Raw genomic sequence first — 18522 nt, 5'->3', positions numbered from 1 at the left:
TTGTTTCTGTGACTCTCTCAGGTCTGTACTACGTGTTAGTGCAGTACAGAGTTGCTGGACGTCCTCCAGGCAAAATACTTACTATAGGCCTAGTCTTTTAGAGTGCTGACACTTTTAAATGGGTAACTTTTCTAAAAGCCCGTTTAACCTCCGAGCATGTGGATGATCCTGAGTCCCGCAGCCGCAGCGTGTCATGCTTTCGCTGTTCTTCTGCGTGCCCTTGTTTTCTTTTTTGCCAGTCATAAAGCTCGTTGGACAAAGAGGACTCTGAGCACTACCAGCTCAGTAAGTTCAGTCCTTAGCTGGCAACTATTGCTGGAGGAAAATACACGCTGAGTTGATAATACTTCTGTGGCGATTTGGCTGGTACTGAAATTTCGGAGGTGAAGGGGTTGTGTGTTCCCATGACACTCTGGATAGTGTCTGAACAGTGCTGGTTAACTTACTTTAATGGTTACTCCCTATTGCTGTTTTATGTTTACAGTATCCATAAACAGAGTAGAGGAGCAATACCACAGTTTCTTGCTCAAATGTGGAAATTTCTGAGACTTTGCAGAAGTATGTCCTGCTCTGTATTGACCTTCACCCCTTCAGTTTTTGTTTTTTTTCTTTTTATCCTTCACTGAGCATTTTTATTATTTTTCAGAAAAACAGTAACATCTTAAGACAAAGAAATATGTGGCAATATTACCACACAGAAAATAGCATTTCCTTGTGATCTTTCTGCGGACAGCTGTTTTACATCATTTCTCTCATGCAGCTTCAGAAGGAGGGTAGACTTTGGTTTCATACTTAGACAGCCTTTCAACTACTTGAAAGTTGACCCAGTATAGCGGTTCCACTTGGGATACAATTATTTTACTAATACAAAAGTTACAGTTTTAAAAACCTTCATGTGGCTAGAGTTGTGTTGCTGTAAAAGTTCAGTGTCCTGGACTTAGTATATTGGTTTGTAAATCCGTATAGTTTTACCCCCAGCTGTATGACCCACAAATCTGTAGTACTTAAACTGTGCAAGTAACTTCGAGCATAGACGGGATCAGCACATTTTCACTCCACTGTTACTGAAAACTAGGCTGCTCTTTTGTTCTGCTGCTCTAGCAGCTCTTAGAAATTGCCTTCTGTCCAGCCATCTCTAGGTATTTTTTGGCCATGTTATTACCTAGTGGACAGACAGACAGTAAGACACAGTGATTAACACGGCTGGCTGGAAGTCAGGGTGTCTGGGACTAGGTCATGCAGCCAGCTTGGACTGAGCGTCATGCAGATCTAAGGATGCTTCTCCACCGACTCCAGCTCTTCAGAGGACGTGAGCTGAGAGGTCTGTGGTTAGGTCCATGGCTGTTGTGTTCATACCCAAATCACCTGCACAATGGCTTGAAAAGTAAACTAGGAATGAAATGGTCAAGAAAAAGTACTAGTCTTTAAGAACATGCTGATACTTTTTACATGGGAAATTTGGTGAAAGTTTTGAGGTCAAAAACTGTTTTTAAAGCATATCTTTTAATCAAAAGAATATTCCAGCTTTTTTGTTGTTGATACTCTATGGTTCCTTAAACATTTATCTAACCCTGGGCAGCGCAAACAGCGAGGTGCCAGTTCTGGCTGCTGTACTTAGCGGAGGGCTGCAGAGGTGGACTACAGACCTCGCTGTGATTCCTCAGCCAAGTTCTTTGTAAAACATTTGGGCAGCAGGGACTTAGGGAAATAGAATTTAACACTCATGTTATTGAATTATTTTTATTGAAGTTATCTTCCCTTCTCTCTCTTAATGCCTGATTTCTGATCTTAAATCTCTTGTCTGTGGTGCCTCAAGTGCCTGCTAGGATGGTAACCATCAGCATTACTCTCTTTAGCTCCCTTCATTGCGCTTATCAGCGACCAGCAGAGCGCTGCATCTGCTGAACAAGCACGGGGTAAACTAAGGACAAAGCAGGTAGGTTTAACTCCAGACGTGGGCCGTGGAGAGTTTAGTCTAGGCAGGGAATCTTGTTTTTAATGACAGTTTTTTCTTTAAATAGATGTGTACTACATAATGCAGCAGTGGCACATTTCTCTCATCCTCCCTCCTTCCCCCCCCATATTGTTTGCTCTTTGTAAAAGGGTATTTAGGAGCGTACTTGTGGCTGGCAAATTGTAAACTCAATGTGGGATGTTTTCTGAAAATGCAGAACTGAAGATCTAAACCCTCAGATATTAAGGTGTGCTTAGCATGTCTATGAAGCCTAATAAAAATACCATCTAAGTACTCTGGGCATGAGGCAACATCTTGGCTATGTGTGTGTGCCTGCACATATGTGTATATCCTTCATTTATTGAATACTGTTGCCTTTTGCTAGAAAATGGCCATCTGATCTGTTTCTCTGAGTGAGGGTTATTTTGCTAATTCTCTGGCCAAATTTATTTTTTCACCTTTTTTGTGACAAATCCTGTGATTAAGAACATCTGAGGAAGGAAAAGTTTATTTGCTCTTCCTTTCCTCCCAGATTTTCCTCTCTACTGCTAATAGCAGCATCAGTCAAATGTCCCAGAAAAGCCCCTTGAGCCAAATCTGTAATGAGACCTAGCGACTGAGCAGATAAACTCTGCAAAGAGCAAAGGAGTGAATATAGTCCCAAGAGTGTAGCGAGCAGGTTTGCTCTGAAGGGGTCCTGCTGAAATGACAGGAAAATTTGAAATTCATGGCTGGTAATTAAAATCAGGCTCCCTCAGGTTTCAAAGCACAACTGCACACAGATACCAGCAGAGAACAAGTGTTGTCATTGTCTGCATCCACTTCCATTTGAACCTGCACTTAATCATGCCCAGCCATTTGGAGAGGAATAAGCAGCTAGCACAGCTGCAGGAATCTGCTGCAAGCTTCCCTTTGACCTGCTCTCTTAACCTCTCGTGTCCGTAGGGTAAACCGGAGAACAAACCTGCTCGTCAGGTCAATGTTTAGGGGGATTTTAAAGTGATTTTTGTCATTTCCTGCCACATCAGGCGTGACCTGCTCTTTAGAAAATGAGGGTAGATGGAGCAGTCAGTGATGCCTTTGCACACGCTGTGTGTGCAGCGGGGAAGCTGCTGCACTGGTGTCTGTGTCGGGAGGGACCAGCTCCCTTTGGGAACTGACTCTAGGACACAACCTGGGACGCGGGAATCTGCCGATGGCGGAGCTGGAGCCATCTGGAATGAGTTCGGAGACCGAAGCCAAACCAGGCGGGTGTTCACCCAGCTAACCCATGACTAACTCTCTCTGTAGGTCCTCTTTGGCAGAGATGAGGCAAGGCCTATGGGTAGTAAACATCCCTCAAGCTTTTGAGTGTGTCCCTGCAAGTTGGGGCCAAGGCTCCTGCACAGAAGATTGCAGGAAATGTGTGCCCTGCAGCTGCCCATACTGTTTCTTGTTACATTGGCATCCAGAAATGCCTCTATAACATCTTTTACCAGCACTAAGCTTTGAAGGAAAGCTGCTACATTTCCCTTACTCACCCTCTGATTAACGGTGTGGATGAAAAGTGGAAGGCTGTGCTGAAGGAGAGAGTGAACAAGGAAGCTGGGAAAGTGGCCAGCATTCTGCACCTCTAAATCACCTCGAGCATGCTGGAGATTGATCAGGCATCTTATGCTGGAGGGCTGATAGAAAGCAATTATGTTTTATGGGTTTGTCGCTCTCTAACCATTGATTTCATCTCCAGCCAAAGGTGATTGCAATTGCTGAGGCCAGGTGGGCATGGCAGGTTAGTGTGCTTTGTGGTTTGCATGTTTGGATTTGGAGTGAGCAGGGGTTAATTTTTGCTCAGCCCATTTTTTTATTGCCCACTCTGCCCAGAAAATTTTTGGCAGTTACAGATTCAAGGATAGAGTTCAGCCTGCTGGGGCTTTTGGATTTTACGAGTGTGAAATTACCTGTCCAAAAACAAATAAAATGCATTTAATAACAACCAAAAATCAAATGATCAGTGAGAGTTTGAATGGCTATGTATGTACACCTTGGAAGGGTGCCTGTGATGCCTTTAATGCTGACGTGAGCTATATTGTTTGTGGAGGTTAGTGGCTGCATTAATTCTTCAGGGTGGAAATAATGTATTGACATCTGAAAAGCTGCTTCATCCAAGGAGATGTGGATGTAGCACACTGTTTGTTTTGGTATCCTGAATTGAAATGCCAAATCCTAGCTGGATCGAGGTAGGTGTCTTGCATCTGAGACTGAGGAGTGCATCTGGGAGGGGTCACAGAGACCCCTGATCACTACTGTTGTGAGTTGGGTGGGTTCTAAGGCAGGTGACATGAGAGGTTCTGTGTTGGCTTCTCATTTTTCCAAATGCAGCTGTGTCAGTGATGCAGACACATTTAACCAGAGCGCAGCTCATGCTTCGGTATCTGCTGTTTGCATCTTTGCATCTCTCTCTGCGCCTCCTCTCTCAGCCTCTGCTTGCAGCAGAAGCAGTGGTTCATGCCAGGGGTGCGTCAATGCTCTTGGTAGCTCTGTGTGCATATATGTGTGCTTGGGCTTGCATTGTATATGGATTCTATTCCACGGCTTCCAACTGAAATGGGACTAAAACTAATGCTCTCTGATAGCAGTCCAGGTGACAGGCAGGTGTATCTGCCCTCTCCAAAGGTTTGTGGCTCTGTTACAGGTCTAGTCAGCCTCTATTCACCCTCTCTAAAGACTCATCTTTTCTTGCTCATCATTCTCAATCAGAAGTTTCTGTGAACATGGATTGAACGTGTTGTGCAGAGAAGCCAAGATAAATCAAGCTTACGGGAAGTGGCAGGAAACCCACTGGGTGGTTTGTTTAGGGTTAGCACCTTGCTGTTAATCTGCCCTAATAAGAACAGACAGGGGGCATGTAGGAAACGGCCTTTCCTTCCTGTGCCAAGGATCAAAGTGACTCTGGTCATCCCGGGTCCCTGCACTGCCCTGCGCACCGTGGCTCCGGGATGGGACATGGTGTGCTCTGGGCTGTGCACCTGGCCGCCTGCAGAGCAGCCTCACTCCAGGGCCCACGCCAGGACTTCTGTAACTGCTTCTTTATTTTTTATCAGCAAATGCTATGCTGGCACAGAGGTGGTGAAAATGGGGAAGTGTTTGCCTAGAAGGAGGGTAAAGATTTTTTGGTGATAGCAGCAGAATGCAGAGGGAAGTGGAAGAGGTTACAAAATGCTGTTTTTCCCAAGTATTTTGTCCTGAGAGCTCTGGTAGACCACGGCAAAAGGAGAAGTTGTGAAGCGTGACTCCTTGGGCTTCCTGGCTTTCAACAATTTCTCAGGAAGATTTTTGTCTGAAGCTAGTGGACGTGGCCATATTCCTACTGAGATCAGGGTGTGATGCCACATTAGGAAGGTGAGTGGTGGGTGTCTTCTCTCACTCCTGTTAGCTTATGAGCAGGAAGAAGAGCACGGCTCCAGTGGGCAGCTGACTCTTTCCCAGCCTCTGGGCTCCTTGGATGCTTTGAGCTCTGTAATAGAGGTAATAATGCGTTTGTGGGGGCGTGAATCTGGCAGCCCAGACCCTTGGCCTCAGCCTGCAGCAGAGATAATAGCTCTTCATGAATGGTATTTACAAAGCTTTCCAGCACTGGGAGGAAAGAGGCATTTTTCCATAAAACAGGAGGAAATAGTTGAAAGACAGGGAAATGTCATAACTTGTCCACAGCCAGTAGTGAGAATCAGGAGTGTAACCCAGGAGCTCTGGCTCCTTGTTGGATGCTCTCTCTGCTGGGCCAAGGCTTCTGGTGGTGGTTTTCAGACCATAAGCAGAGACCCATAAACTCATCTGCTAGGGAACCGAGTTTAAGAGCTGCTGTTCAGACCTGCATAGTGCAAAGCTGGGCACGCGGCAGCAGCACAGTGATTAGGTCAATGGTAGCAGCTGGAGAGGAGCAACTGTTTGTGGCTACCAGGGGGACATTTCCTGCGGAGCTATGAGTTGCTGTAGAAATGCTGCCCAAACCCTGGCCTCTCAGTGTTTCTCACTGTCCAGTTTTATGACTCAGTCAATTGAACTCACATTACTTTTCTCAGGAAATGTCTCAACAGCTGAGTGGATCTTCTCCTTTGGGGTTTTTCATATATACAACACATTTCTCTTTGGCTCAATTTTGTCCATGAGCGAAACACACTGAATGGCCTCCCCGTCTTTTGCTGAGTTCTCTAGATGGCTGTGTTCCCTCTCCTCACTGCTTAGGCAAGCTAAAACTATTTAATTATGATTAACCACTTATTGCAATAGAAGATTGCTGTGCTATTAAAACCGGAATGGACATGACTGGGGAGCAAATGAGCATTTTCAAAGAAAAGGTCTGAACATGCAGCGCATGGACTGAAATAGGTCCCTCCCGCAGAAAGGCCCCAGGTGACCCATCGCTTGCTGGAGCAATTACCAGAGTCTTGGCAGCTGGCAAGATCAGCAAATAGGGTTTATGTCACAGCTTGTTACCTTAATTTGGTTAATTGTAGAGCAGAGTGCAGCTGAACAGCCAGTTCAAACCAGGCTCCAGATCATCAGGGTGCCAGGCATGGGCAGGGCATTGCCCAGAGAGCGGCTGCCACTGTCTGCAGCAGCCCCTGCTCCTAACAGGGGGTGTGAGCAGGAGAGGGATGGAGAGGCGCCGAGGAGGACAAGCAGAGCACGCCTCGGCCTGCAGCAAGCCCTGGGCCAGGACATGCTCGTGGGGGAGCCTCTTGCTCTGTGGGAGCAGCAGAGGCCGTGCTTGGCAGTCTCACCCGCAGGTCTGTAACTGTTCATTTGATCCAGAGTCCTTTAGAGGTTTGAACTGTAAACTCAGGCTTGAAAGAGTAAGAAGTAGAGTGTCTGTCAGGAACAGAATTTCATACCTCTCCATTTGGAACAGCATGCCCTAATAAGTAAATAATGTAAGAAATAAATACTAGAGGAAGGACATCTGGTCCAGTATTCCCAGTCTCCAGCTGTGACCAATAATGAGCCTCTTAAAGAGTGTAATAACAAGGCAAACATGTTGCAGTGCCTCCCAGTATGCTTTCTCAGCCTCCCATGCACCTCGGGGTCTTCTGCACCAGATGCAATATCTTTGTGTTTGATGGATTTCTGTTCCAAGCATTTGTCTAGTAACTGCTTGAACCTCTGTCTGATTATCTCTGTGTGGGGCTCTTAGCAAGATCAGGGCAACGCAGATATAGTCAGAGCTCACCCACTGTGTTTTACAGCTTAGCCCATGTCGGGAGGACATCTGGCATACCCTCCATCGCTGGAGTTTGGCTTTATTGCCCCAAGATACATAATATGGTGCCAGTTACGTCTGTAAAGGCATTACTGGCGAGCACAAATTACTCTCTCTCTGGTGATCCACCGTTTGGCAGGGTGGAACAGAGCCTTGTTGTGATGGCAGGAGAGGACGACTGCTCTGCTGAGATGCAATCTTCAGAGGGTGCTTGTTAAGGAGCCCAGGCTCTGTCATGCAACCAGGAGGCCATGAGGCATGAAAGAAAGAAAACCTGTGGCAAAGGGGTAGCACATGGACACTTGAGAAGATGAGCTTGTCCCTGGGAAGAGAGAGATCTCAGCTCCTCTGGTTGTTTAATCACATTATGACAGGTTGCAATCCTCATTTGACCGTGGGATGATAGAGACATGAAGTTTAGCAACTTGCTGCAAGTTTTTGGAGAGCTACAACACTTGCTAGGTGAGGCAGGGAGAGGACAGTGAGGCGTCAGCTTCTCAAGAGTTGAGGAGAAAGAGAGCCCTTTCCTTCCTAGCTAGAGGACTGGCAATCATGACATGGTCAGAGGGACAAAAGCAAGAAGTAGAGAAGAGAGAGGAATGAAAGCAGACGCACTGTGGTTCATGGAGTTGTCCATATGAGACTTATCTCTAGCCTGAAGGTGGTCTGGGAGAGCCCTTCCTCCTGACTTGCCAATCCTCTGCCAGTAGCTGCATTTCAGTGCTGGTGCTTTGAAGAGATGTGTTAGATATGTGCTGTGGCAGGTGCAAGGAAAAGGTGTGAGTAATAATTACCTGTGTCCCACCCATCCATCCATTGCCCCCCACCCACCCACTGTGCACCCACAGAGTAATGAAATGTCAGGCTTGGTTTTTCTTCCTTTGCTTCAGCGCTGCACCCATAGAGAGAGTGTGGAGATACCTGCTCTCCTAGTCCTTTTGCGTGTGGTTCCAGTAGCTAATTACAGTTACTATTAACAAAAACTGTATCTTTTTCCCCATAAGAAAAGACCTGGAAGGAACTAGACTGGTAATTATTTGGGAAAGGCAGAAAATAAATTAATGAAAGCTTAGGCTGGGGGATCAAGCAGAACATGATACCGAGCAGCCTCTCCTTCAGCTCAGCCTTATTGTTCGGAGCCAAGCCAGAGCGTTAATGCCAAGTTAAGATTATATGGCTGAACCTAATAGCCAGGAATTAAGGTTAATCTCACAGTATTGTATCAGTTTCTTTGAGTTTCCACACAGCTCTCCCCTTTCAGTGCCTTATTTCATTCAAGCACTGGCAGCTAGACCCTATTTTGTAGCTCCTCAACCAGTTTGCTGTCTTGGTTTCCCCATTTCCAACAGAAGGGCTGGTTTCCCTATTATACTCTCCTGCATGTGTTCTAACCCCACTTTTTAAAAATGGTTGGTGCATTTTGCTAAGAAGATTCCCTGGCAGAAGGGGCATTAAATACAACCAGCATGTTCCAAGGTTAATTCGGAAGAGACCTTCCTCCTGTGAGAAGGTGTGGGGAGAGAGGGACAAAGCAGCCTCACACCAGGAAAACTGGGTCTGCGGTGGGATCTGGGCAACTGGGGGCCTTGCAAACCTGATGGACGTAGCTGGGGCTGGGTTTTCCAGACCCAACTGCCCAATGCATGTGCTCCTACTGTGGCCTTGGCTCTTCTTCAGCTCCCACCAACAGCATCCCCCTGCAAACAGGACAGCAAACGAGGGCAGGGAAGAAGGCGGAGGCAGGCTGCTTTCCTGGGCAGCTTTGTGAGCAGAGAGCATTTTGCCCGCTGTGTTAGGGAGTATTGCCTTTTGTAGACTACCTGGAAATGACAGCTGCTCCCCTTAATTCCTCCTCCACTTTGCCTTGTGGGGAGGTGAGAGCGGCAACCCCAGGCCAGTTTGTTACTTGGCCTTTACACTCCACCTGCATTTCTTTCGTCTCTCGCATCCCAGTTCAGCTGCCCCCGTTCCCTCCCCAGCAAGCCCTCTAACCCCACCCTTTCCCCACCAATAGAAACACGAGTGCCAGGAGTGAAAAGGTCTGTGCGTCTAGATTTGTTACCAGGCATCTGCAAATGTGGTGCTTGGTGGGGTAGGGGAGTGAAATTTTCCAGCGCAAGATGGGAGGAGAGGCAGTTCAGAGGAAGAACACCGTGTGCTGTCAGTATTCCTTGTCTTTCCCCAGATGCAAGTCCTGGGTACGTTGTTTCGGGAGATGAAGGGTTAAGCTCCAGGCACTGCTGACTGCCATGTGATAAGGTTGCTTGTGCGATTAGTGAAGGTCTGTGCCCTAAGAGGAATCACATGGGCAGCAACAGGGCTCCTGGGATGCTGACTGCTAACGTGCGCAGTACTGAATCCTGCCTCGCTCCGCTTCCTTCCTCACAAAGGGGAGCTCTGCCTTCGCCGAGGGAGTGTGGCTTCCCCATCCCGGTCTGGATGTAGGCTCCAGATCAAAAGGCAGGGAACAAAACAGCGGCAGAGCATTTTAAAGCAAAATAAATAAACTCTTGGCTGCTCTGGGAAAGTTCTTACCAAATGTTCAATTGAACCCTCTATTTATGGCTTTCTGTTTCAAAAGCAGATAAATAACAGGAACTTTTGATATTCAAGCCCTAAAGCAGCTAACTTCCCACAATCAAAGAGACTGCCGTAAACCCTCTGCTTTATCAGGTCGCTGGTGGAACTAGAGGAAATCCTGGTTTTTTATCAAATAAAAGCAGCTTTCAGTTGAGAAGACAATGTGACAATATCTGTTTGCATAGCATCTTCCAGCTAGAAGGACCCCAGGGTGTTTTCTTCACAGGGAGGTGTCTGGGAGATTACCGCAGCGATGGCACATTGCACAGCGTGAGAAAATTTGAGCGCTCTATAATGGCCAGCTGCTTGAGACAGGTATGTTTGAGCCTGATTACTTGATGAATTACTCCAGAGGAATTAAGCACTGTAAAACTGTAGGGGCCAGCTCAATAGAAATAGGTGCACATGCTCTCCGATGCAACCAGCAATGCATCAGCACAGTAATTAAGTGTCCTCAGAGCAGCTTCTGCCTCGAGGTTTCTCTCTTTCCTTTCATAACCCTGCAAAGGTCCCTCAAGTTCACAGTTTGGCCAGTTCTAAAATTGGTCCTTTCTGGTTTCTGTTCTCTGCAGGCGATGTGACAAACCTGACTCCTGAACATTCCTTTGAAGGCACAAAAGTCGATGTGGGGAGCATCGTGTTAGCCTTGTACAGCGGTCTCTTTGCCTATGGAGGATGGTAAGATGCAGCCCTCTTTCCTTTTTCAGCACCAAATGTTGTAGTTCATTCCTCCTGTCTCTAGATTGTGTATGTTTGCAGGAAGAGCCTGGTCCAGGACCAGCTCTTTCTTGTTATGAGGGCAATGATGCAAATGCTTTGGTTTTGCCTAATAATGTTAATAGTCATACTTCACACCCTGTTTCCAGCCAGGACATGGAAGCAGAAAGAGCTGCTAGCAATCATAGGATTTAGGAATCCCAGTGAGCAGTTAATAGGCTTCTTGGCGCACCTCAGAGATGGTATTAAAAGAAAGCACCAGGATGGATTTGTCTAGCAGAGGAGAGGTGTGTTACAGGCCAACAGATTCATTAGGTATGGCAAAGTAGAGAGGCTGCTGTGGCTAACAGCTCCGTGCAGAAGAAGGTCCTTCACGTGCTCTGGGCCATCTTTTTGAGCAGGAGCCCAGTCTGTTCCTACACTTGTTCATCCAGACACAGTCATATCAACTCACTGTCACTCCTGTTTGGTGAAGTTCAAAGCAATTTGCTGGTGGAGACTTTCGGTTCTGTGCCTGTGACTAGTAATTGTGCGCATCTCTCATGGACAGCACCAAACAAGCTCCTGGAGAGCTTTTTTTTATCAGCCCCTTTGAGCACTTGCAGACTGAAGGAACCTGCTCATTTTGCAGTGAAAACAGCCTGATTGCAGCCATCATCACTGCCCAAAGAGTGGCTCTGCTGCTAGTGGGCCCGCTGCTTAGCCTGCAGTCACCCCTCCTGTTGTAAGGAAGTTGACTGGCAACGTGGTGTGCTAGATCCCTGGCAGCATCCAGGGCTCAGACTTTTGCAGGTTTTGTACTATAGATCCCGAACTGTAGATCCTGAACTGTGCATCAGCCACCATAAGTTCTGCAGCAGGATTCAGTCTCTCTACCTCTCCTAAAATTCCATTGCACACAGGTAAATTAAGGGCTTAATTTATTGAGTGGCATAATCAGAATTAACCACTGTCCTTTTTAAATTATAGGAATTACTTGAATTTTGTTACAGAAGAGATGATAAATCCCTACAGGTATGTGTGTGTCCTGTGATGACTTCCCCAGGGGGAAAGGTGGTTGTTCTTGGGACGTCCCTTCCTTGTGGCAGCCTTGTGTTTAATAGATGTTGCTAATCAGCCCAGAAGCCAAGGTCTTCTAGGGAAAGGGAAGAAGGGGCTATCTTTAGTTATCACTACCAAAAACTTGACAGATAATGGCATTGTTCTTCCTTAGAATAGGGGGAGGGGATAATAATATCATCTATATGAGGAGGGCTGTTGTTTACACTGCTTTCCTGCACTGTTAATGTTATCAGTGATACTGGAAAGTCCCATTTCCTTGGCCTGGCACCTCTCTGAATTATAGGCAAGGAAGAGGCACTTACGGATTTATTACAGTCTTGTGTAAACTCCCAGAAGTATTTGAGCATATGTCTATTTGCTGTGTGCTCTTTCTGTTCCATCAAGCAATAGGCCACTTTCTGCACTGCCCGTGCCTTTCAGGGTTGCGCGGGGGACCTGGTGAGATGAGGGTTGGCCACGCCAAAGCAGGACATCAGTGACAATTTGTTTTTGCTTGTAGGGAAGGTGTGGCCTTCTCTAAATATGGGCTCCAGGATCAGTTGTGCAAGAGCCCGTTTCTGGCTGACCCCAGCAGTGATTAGTGCCTGCTGGGAAGCAGGAGATTTGATACACCCTTTCCTTKACAAACAGGGTTATGAAAGTTTTTGCAGTTTGCAATTATTTTCTTGCCTTCTGAAGGCAGACATGGTATTTGACGCTCACCTCCTGTGGCTTTGAGCTCCACAATTATGTGGCATCAAGCAGGGCTTCCTCTTTCAATTACTGTTCATGAATTAAGTTAGACTATTGGGAAAGGCGAATTTGTATCCACACGACCCCATCTTTGTAGACCCACTTAGGCTGTGTCTGAGTTAGTTTTCCTTGGACTTCGTCAGTCCAGCCAGCTGCACAGAGTTAGAGCCTAAAAACAGCCCACTAAATCCCTCATCTTTCCATCTCCCACAAGAAAGCCACCAGCATAAATGCTTCTTCTCTGTCCAGAAGAGCATGCATGTGCTAATGCCACTAGCTAGCAAGAAACGTGGGGACTTATTTTTAATTGCTTTTGCAGTGAACTTGGTTTACTGCTTGCCCAGACAGCCAGAGTCCCTCCACACAAACAGCTCCATCTGCCACAGTCCTTCGCTCTGCATCTGTCAGCCTCCGGGCTATTCCTGTGTGAGCATTTTCTTCTCTCCTTCTAGAGGAGCAGAGTGTGGCTGGGAAACGGGATTTGCTGAGGAGCCAAAGAAAAGCAGAATGGCTCATGCCAAATTTAAGTGAATCCAGAAGGGCCACAGCAGCAGCAACCTTCTTCCATAACATTCCCTGGCATCGACAACTCTCTTCTCTGAACTGCAGAGCTCATTACAATTTATATTTTCTTCCTAGAAACCTGCCTCTGGCTATCATCATCTCACTACCTGTAGTTACTTTGGTTTATGTGTTGACAAACTTGGCTTACTTCACAACCCTGTCGACGGAGCAGATGCTGACGTCCGAAGCTGTGGCTGTGGTAAGATAGGTGCATTTCTGACGTGACTCATCTGTTTTCCAAGGCTGGTTAAATTAGACTTACAATCTCTACATACATCTCCTAGTTTGTTCCATGCTGACCATGGCTGCTTATAAAACAACTCATGTTTGACGGGAGATAAAGAGCAACTGTGACGGGAACAGGCAAGGACAGTGTGATACCACAGGGGGTTTATCACGGAGAAGAGCAAGGGAGGGCAGGCGGTTAGTGCTGCTCTTAATTCATAAATACCCAAAGGTGCTGCTGGCCGCATGACTTATCATCAGTTACCAGAGCATGGTATTTACGGGAAAAGGTCATTCGGTCAGTACTGAACTAGGCTGTTCTCCCTCTGTGTCTTCCTTGTTCTAATTAAGAGAGAAAAATAATATTTCTATTGATTAAAATGCCATTGCAGTCAGAAACCCTGATTGCTTCAGAAGTGAGCAGTGTTGCATGGTCTTGCAAACTAAGTGTCACCAGGATTGTTCAGTGCTTGAGGGGACTCTCCCAGGCCAGTATAGATTGGTCTGGGCCATTCAGGTGATGGCACTCTCTCCTTCGGGTTCGTAGTGAACCCCTGCTCGAAGTATACAGGGTTGAGTTATTGGACGTACCAGCCTGTGCTGTGTTATTCCAGTCGTGTTCCTTTGCAAGTCTGTTGAAATCAACATAATTATTTCAACATAAAACTGCAGCGAAGCAGGTCAGAGTCAGTTTGCAATGTAAAGCTTCAACGCCGGGTCGCTGCATTTGTAAAGGGCTGTGTCCCAGCATCCCGAATCAGCTCCCTGCGTGTAATCAGCAATAGCCAAAAATCTGAATCTCCGTGCAGTTTCAGTTTGGTCTTGAACTTCTGGAATAGCTGGTCTAGTAAATGTTGTGTCCTGACTCCAAGGGAAAGGCCTTCTGCTGATTTTGTGCAATTCCACAAAACTTTTTCAGGAAGGTGAAGCAGCAAATGGCAATGTGAAAAACACTTTAAAAGCCTGAGGTACTAAACCATGTTAATGATTCAGATTTCTACAAATTTTAAGTCTTTGTAGGCAGCTGTGAGTTCTCTTGGGTGTTTTTAGGTGTGAAATATCTTTCTTGTTGCCCCTCATTTAGGACTTTGGGAACTATCACCTCGGTGTCATGTCCTGGATCATACCTGTCTTTGTTGGCTTATCGTGCTTTGGATCTGTTAATGGATCTCTCTTCACTTCTTCCCGGTAGGTTTCTTGCTCAATTTTGTGAGTTTTGTTTACAAGCAGTGCTTACTGCCTCTTTGTCTAGAACTGTCCTTCAAAGAGTGGCTGTTGGTAGGTACAAAGTCTAAAAGGTCTGGAGGCCATGTGGGGAATGAGTATAATTTTTTTTAAGGCTTTAAAACCATATCCAGTTTAAAGGAATCTCTTGCAGTGGTCTTAGTCTTCTGTTCCTCAGGCAAAGTCCTGTTGAAGTTATTAGGACATAACCAAACACAGGCTTGGAACTCAGTGGCGTTGCCTGAGAAAGTGGATTTAATGAAAACCAGCAGCTTATGAAACTTCAGGGCTGAGAATTCCTCCAGAAAGCGGAGAAGGGATGGGACAGGACTGGCACGTGGGAGATTTCAGCTCTGACACCCATTTCGCAGGTTATCGTAGCAAAGTCGCTTAAATGTTCTCTCTGGAAAGGAGGATATAAACCTTTCCTTTCTTGCATTCCTTTCCTGTCTCCTGCCTCCCTTCCAAGACAGGGACTTTCCACTGTGCATGTGTGCAGAACCCGCCGTTGGGGTCTGATCCTGGCAGGCCCCGCTCTCGAACCAGTGACTAGCAAAAGGGGCCACAGTTGGCATTGTGCGACCACACCGCTGATGTGTAAAACTTGTGTAGACTTGGGCATTTCCATCTTTCTTGGTCAGCACTGTGTAGGCTGATCAGGGACTGTCCCCACTTGTTATATGTTGAAGACAAACCCAGTCTTGGGCTAAGGGTTGATGTAGGGGTAACCGCTCTATCTCCCTCGCCTCAGGCTGTTCTTCGTGGGATCTCGAGAAGGACACCTACCTTCAATCCTGTCTATGATTCACCCTAGGCTTCTCACTCCAGTGCCATCCCTCATCTTTACGGTAAGCACCTGGGTCTGTGATGCTGAGCACTGAGCTGGTATGGAGGAAAGGGTGGGGGTAGGATACCATCAGAGTGGCTGGAGAAGGACTGCTTGGGCACCATCTCCAAACACAGCCATTTCTGCTTGCAGCTGTGGGGGAAGATAGACCCTTCTCATCATATCCTTATATTCCACATTCCATTTTGAAATCACTCCAGGCACCAACTGAAAATAGGTTAAATAGGTAAAAATTAATCAACTTGTTTCCATTCTTGGTAGATAGTTCCTCTAAAATACCTGTATTTGGTGTAGTGATATATGTGGTTTTGCCTACTTCTCCCTTTGGTAACGGCTTCTGTTTCTGGCTACAGTGTGTCATGACCCTGCTCTATGCCTTCTCCAACAACATTTTCTCAGTCATCAACTTCTTCAGCTTCTTCAACTGGCTGTGCGTGGCTCTGGCCATCATTGGCATGATGTGGCTGCGTTACAAGAAGCCAGAGCTGGAAAGGCCCATCAAGGTGAGAACAGTCTGTGGTTATTCCGCGGAGAGTAGTCCTGCCTGCATAGGCCCTTTTCATTTATGGTCAGAGGAGTGGCTCTGCCAGCTTGAAAGCAGCAGTTCTGAGCTGTACGAGAGATCAGAGGCTTCAGACTGGGGGGACAAAACATTGATCCCTCTCTGGGGAAGCATCTGCTCAGCACCATGGGAGGAGCAGGAAGTATGGCTGCTTTTACTGCATGAAAGAGGGACTCAGATTGCAAGAGTGTAGCAGGCAGGCAGGGGAAGTGTTGTGGAAGTGTGAACCATGTAGCTAACAGCCACTTGGTAGGCAGGTGTCCATGCTGCACAAACATCTGCTGAATGCAAATCGGCGTCCTCACCGCCAAGGAGGGGAAGAGCTGCCGTGGCCGCAGACGCTCGAATGAAGGAAACTCTGTTTGTCAGAGATGCGAGGTGTTCTGGTAGGGTCGCCCAGTGGGAAGCTCTGAGGCTAATGTTTCCCGGAACAATTCATAGAGTCTGTGAACAATTCACAGAGTCTCGGTGAAACACTGTGTACCATTGTGGAATTCACTTTTTTTTTTTCCCCCCTAAATAAAGCAGACAAATCCAAGCCTGAAAGTTCTGCAGAGATGAGAACTTTGTTCTGTTTGTCCTTGACCAGCTTGGCTGTACCGTGCCCCATTTGGGAGGAGGCCAAGATCATGTCAGCCACAAGTGTGTCTGCCTTCCCTAGAGGCATGCTTCTCACTCATCCCCTGAGCGCACTCAGATCTCTGCCAGGCAACAGGCAACCAGAGAGAAATGAACTTACAGACGTGCACCAGCGCCTTCCCAAAGTAACTCTTCATGGGGTGTTTCGTCCATTTTTTAAAAAAAGGGAGGGTGCTCTCATCAGGTGCCGTGCTGAACGCAGCGTAGCTGAGTCCCCTAAGAAATTACAGTGACGACGCTATGGCTTGTGCTGAGGTTGCTGCTGTATTTAATGCTATTGGTATGAGTGCTTTTTATAAGGAATCATTTGAGCATGGAACTGGGTGCCAGAAACTGTGGGTGCTGAGAAGGCTCATGCTGTCTTAGCAAGCCACATCTCTATGCTTTGTTTTGCCATTTTGAAATGTGCATGTTAGTCTACTCCTAGTTTCTCCAGGACTGCTGAAGAGTAGTGGCTAAACTGATAACCTCCCTACAGCAATTCAAGCTCATGGTCCCCTTGTTCAGAGTGCTGGGGCAGGCAGGAACACCATCCACATAGGGTCCATCACGGATCCTGAGCTGCTTCCCTCCTGGGCTGTGCAGCTAAATCAGCTGCACTGGAGAGTCACCTGGCCCTCTTTTCTGGATCCCTGATAGACCTTCTCACCTGCTCTTTGGGTCCTTTTTCAGGTGAACATCTGCCTGCCCATTTTCTTCATCCTGGCCTGCTTGTTTCTCATCGCTGTTTCCTTCTGGATGACACCAAAGGAATGTGCGATTGGCTTTGCAATCATCTTCAGTGGGATCCCTGTTTACTTCTTTGGGGTCTGGTGGCAAAACAAGCCCAAGTGGATTCTCCAAGGCATCTGTAAGTATTACCAGTGAAGAGCAAGGCTGCAGCCTCGGCTTTTGCTTCAAGAATAGCCGTGTTTCCTGGTGAGCATGCTACAGCTAGCAGCTCTGGCTCTCACTTCTATAATGGAGGCTTCTAACATCTTGGCTCTGATTACTTGTTTTTGTTCTGGTTTGTTTTTTTTAAATAGTAACAAGTTTTAACCTGATGATTACCATATCTGCCCAGCACCCAAAATGCTCCCTGACTTCCGATCATTACAAAGCTTGGGCTAATCACCAGTTGTTTTTTTTTTTTTTCTCTTGGCAAACAGGATATTGTGCAGTAGAGTATAATTCCCTGAGCACATTGCTGCCTTTCTTCTGCCTCCTGTAAAAGCACAGGGTCAAGTCTTTGTTAGCAGAGAATACCTTTCCAGTGGGTAGGAAGGGAAACAAAGTAACAGCAGAACAGTCTGAGCACAGTTGGCCTAAATTTGACTGCTGTAAATTCAGAATTAGTCCCAATCCATCACTTAGCCAGTGATAACATTTCTGATCCAGGCAAAGCTCTACTTGGCATCAAAATGTGACAGCTCAGCAGAGAGAAGAGAAAATCCCCTGCATGTTTTCTCTTAGGAGGCTTATTTTAAGGTATCTTTGTATAAGGTTTTCCAACAGCTGACATTATACCACAGTGGGTTTGGAAGGGCTGTTCTTGGCACCATATAATCTCGCTGTCTGACCAACTGAATCAAGAAAGTTAATCTATGTTGTCCAAGTAACTAAACTCTACCATCTGTCTCCCAGCTCTCATACAACAGGCTGACCTAGAAAACTAGACAAGTAGAAGTGCCCAGCCTTAGCTGGGTGCTTTTTATGAAGAAGAAAAAGCCTTTTAACAGCACTCAGCTCTTGTTATTCTTTTTTTTTCTCTCTCCTGCGCACGCTCTCGCTCTCACTCGCTCTCTCTCTCTCTCTCACACTTTTTTATTCTGTGTATTAGGCTCAGTTCCTGGAAAAGCCATTTTTTGCAGTGCCTGGGTGGCAAATTAGCATATTAATTGTGTTCTACCACCAAGGGTTTTTAAGAAGAATATAGAAAAAATTCTGGGAACACAGGATGAGAATCCTGCAAATGCCCAGTTAGAAACATGTGATCTTTAAACCGTTGCATATATTCATATGTTGCAGATAATTTGGTCACATCCACTAATCTGAGTTTGACTTTGCTTGTGTGTATTTAGAATCACTGTTAGTTTTATCTGGCAAGGCTATCTTGTGATCTCCAAACACACAGTGAAGTAGCAGAAAGCACAAGTGTGTTTGGATACCAGCCACCAGAACTAATGGGTGGAAAAATAAAG

General features: G+C 46.5%; 1 protein-coding gene across 1 annotated transcript in view; it reads left to right on the top strand.

Annotated features, from left to right (window-relative positions):
- The window catches only part of SLC7A5 (solute carrier family 7 member 5), a 43218-nt gene that overhangs the window by 17451 nt on the left and 7245 nt on the right, over positions 1-18522 (top strand). The window contains exons 3-9 of the mRNA XM_026092093.1: positions 10343-10448; positions 11457-11501; positions 12921-13044; positions 14155-14258; positions 15046-15142; positions 15495-15644; positions 17015-17192. Coding sequence (XP_025947878.1) covers positions 10343-10448; positions 11457-11501; positions 12921-13044; positions 14155-14258; positions 15046-15142; positions 15495-15644; positions 17015-17192 — 804 coding nt within the window. The remainder of the gene's footprint in view (positions 1-10342; positions 10449-11456; positions 11502-12920; positions 13045-14154; positions 14259-15045; positions 15143-15494; positions 15645-17014; positions 17193-18522) is intronic.

Source organism: Apteryx rowi, unplaced genomic scaffold (genome assembly GCF_003343035.1).
Source record: "Apteryx rowi isolate R43461 unplaced genomic scaffold, aptRow1 scaffold_94, whole genome shotgun sequence".
Taxonomy (NCBI): Eukaryota; Metazoa; Chordata; class Aves; order Apterygiformes; family Apterygidae; genus Apteryx; species Apteryx rowi.
The sequence above is the reverse complement of the archived record's forward strand: the minus strand, read 5'-3'. Positions and strand labels throughout refer to the sequence as shown.